Source organism: Nannospalax galili, unplaced genomic scaffold (assembly GCF_000622305.1).
Source record: "Nannospalax galili isolate Female #2095 unplaced genomic scaffold, S.galili_v1.0 scaffold649, whole genome shotgun sequence".
Classification (NCBI taxonomy): domain Eukaryota; kingdom Metazoa; phylum Chordata; class Mammalia; order Rodentia; family Spalacidae; genus Nannospalax; species Nannospalax galili.
The window spans coordinates 1,605,436-1,607,437 of NW_008359093.1; the positions used below are offsets into that span (position 1 = coordinate 1,605,436).

Consider the following 2,002-nt stretch of genomic DNA (forward strand, 5'->3'; position numbering starts at 1 on the left):
TTTTAATTGAAATTGATTTAAAATAAAATCACAGTATGTAGATAATTGTAAAGCTCAAATGTTTTTGTAAATTTGCTGCTAGTATTTTAATAAAGAAAGCTCAAAGACTAGAATACTATTAAGAGTCTATAAAATATATTACTTTTCCTCAAAGTGTCATAATTTGGTTTATAAATGTGGAAATTATTACAATTATATACATGGACTTCTATTTGTGTCAAATTTAAATATCTAAATTTTACTAATAGACAAAATGTCTATATTATGACAGGTCATATCAGATATTCAAGTTCCACATAAATTTGGTTTTCTCATATAAATCATTAAGACACTGATGTGAAAGTGTGAGATTCAGTTCAGCCATTGAATGCACTTCTAAAGCAGTGAATTTTCAATATAGGAAGGGAAGAAGCAAATTGCAAAGTAATTTTTTTATTCTTTATTAGTAAAAAAGGGCAGAGGGTTGGGAAGGATGACACAAAAATTGCATTAATTCCATCCAATATTGCGATTTTCACAGGCCAATAAAACCCATAAAGAGTGACAAAATTGTTCAACCAGTAAAAGAACACAAAGCAGCTTACCAGCCACAGGATGTCACGAGTGGCTTTCTGCTCAGGAAAAGACTTGGGGGAGAGTCTTGACCCATGGCGGTGATGGGCTCTCCTATGGTGTCTGTAGAGGACAGTCACCATGTAGAGGCTGGTCCACATCGTGAGGACCACAAAGAAAAGGTCTCAAATCAGTATGATACTTAAAAATGACCCTGAATTGTGGTTCCCAGACTGTTTAGACAATAACCATGATAATATCCATTACCAACAAAAGTGAAATTGCTTCTGGCTTTTACCATTTCAACTATAACACTACAGATGAGCATGTTGATGAGCCACAAGCAAACAAAGGAGGGAAAAGTCCACGTGGAGAGTTTAGGCTTAAGCCACGCCCACTTGGAATTACTGGGAGTGATGGTGGTGGCTTGAAATGTGCTCAGAATACAGATGGTGCAGATGGTAAGGGCCCGAGTAACTCTGAATACATACATAATTACCTTACAATCAACATCATCCAGAAAACGACGTACTCCAAAAGTTGACATATCTGGTATCAGTGTGAATATAACCATCACTATATTGACTATGGTCAGGTGCATGAAAATCGAATCTATTGGCCTCTTAACATGAGGTTTAAAGAAAAAGTGTAAATATAAAAAATGAAGAGTAATGAGTTCCTTGTGATACCAACACAAAACTGAGCTATGAGAACTATTCCCAAGATGGTGTCCCTCGGAAACATGATTGTAAAGACCCTTCAGGTTCATCAGGCCAAAATGATCAATAAATGGACTGTGCCATAAAATTATTTCTAAATGATATTTATTGGAAATTTGCTGACTCACAGTTCAGGATGAAAAGCAGTTGGTGAAATGTTCAACTCCTTTCAATTTCCGGCCCAAAGGTGACACTTCTTGTTTTCCTGGTTCATCAACCTGATCATCTATGTGCGTGTCATTGAGACTGTGGTAGCCAAAACGAATGGCTCTCAAGTCGATCATGGATATTCACAAGCTTACTGTGAAGCAACAGAATTTGGGAACATCAAACCCGAATTCTTTTTGAGTATCATACTGATTCAAGATCTCTTCTTTGTGACCCTTATGATGTGGACCAGCCTCTACATGGTGATTCTCCTCTATAGACACCATAAGGTAGTCCAGCGTCTCCACAGCCCAAGCCTTTCCTCCCAGTCATCTCCCGAATGCAAAGCTACTGAGAACATCCTGTTGCTGGCAAGCTGCTTTGTGTTCTTTTTTTGGGGAAACAACTTTGTCACCCTTTATGAGTTTTATGCACATGAGAAAATGACAAGTTTGAGGGGTTTTAATACAGTTTTAACAACCTGCTACCCTACCATCTCCCCATTTTTACTAATGAAGAATAGTAAAGTTATTTCACAGTTTACTTCTTCCCAGTCACTACTGAGAATTACATGTTTTCAAAGA

General features: G+C 37.2%; 1 protein-coding gene across 1 annotated transcript; it reads left to right on the top strand.

Moving 5' to 3' along the window:
• Nucleotides 1–1,471: 1,471 nt before the first annotated feature.
• LOC103725528 (vomeronasal type-1 receptor 96-like) lies at nucleotides 1,472–1,993 on the top strand (the record flags this gene model as incomplete). The annotated part of the gene is made up of 1 exon (XM_008822827.3): nucleotides 1,472–1,993. A coding segment is annotated over one exon (522 nt), but the record flags the coding sequence as incomplete, so codon positions are not given.
• Nucleotides 1,994–2,002: the final 9 nt, after the last annotated feature.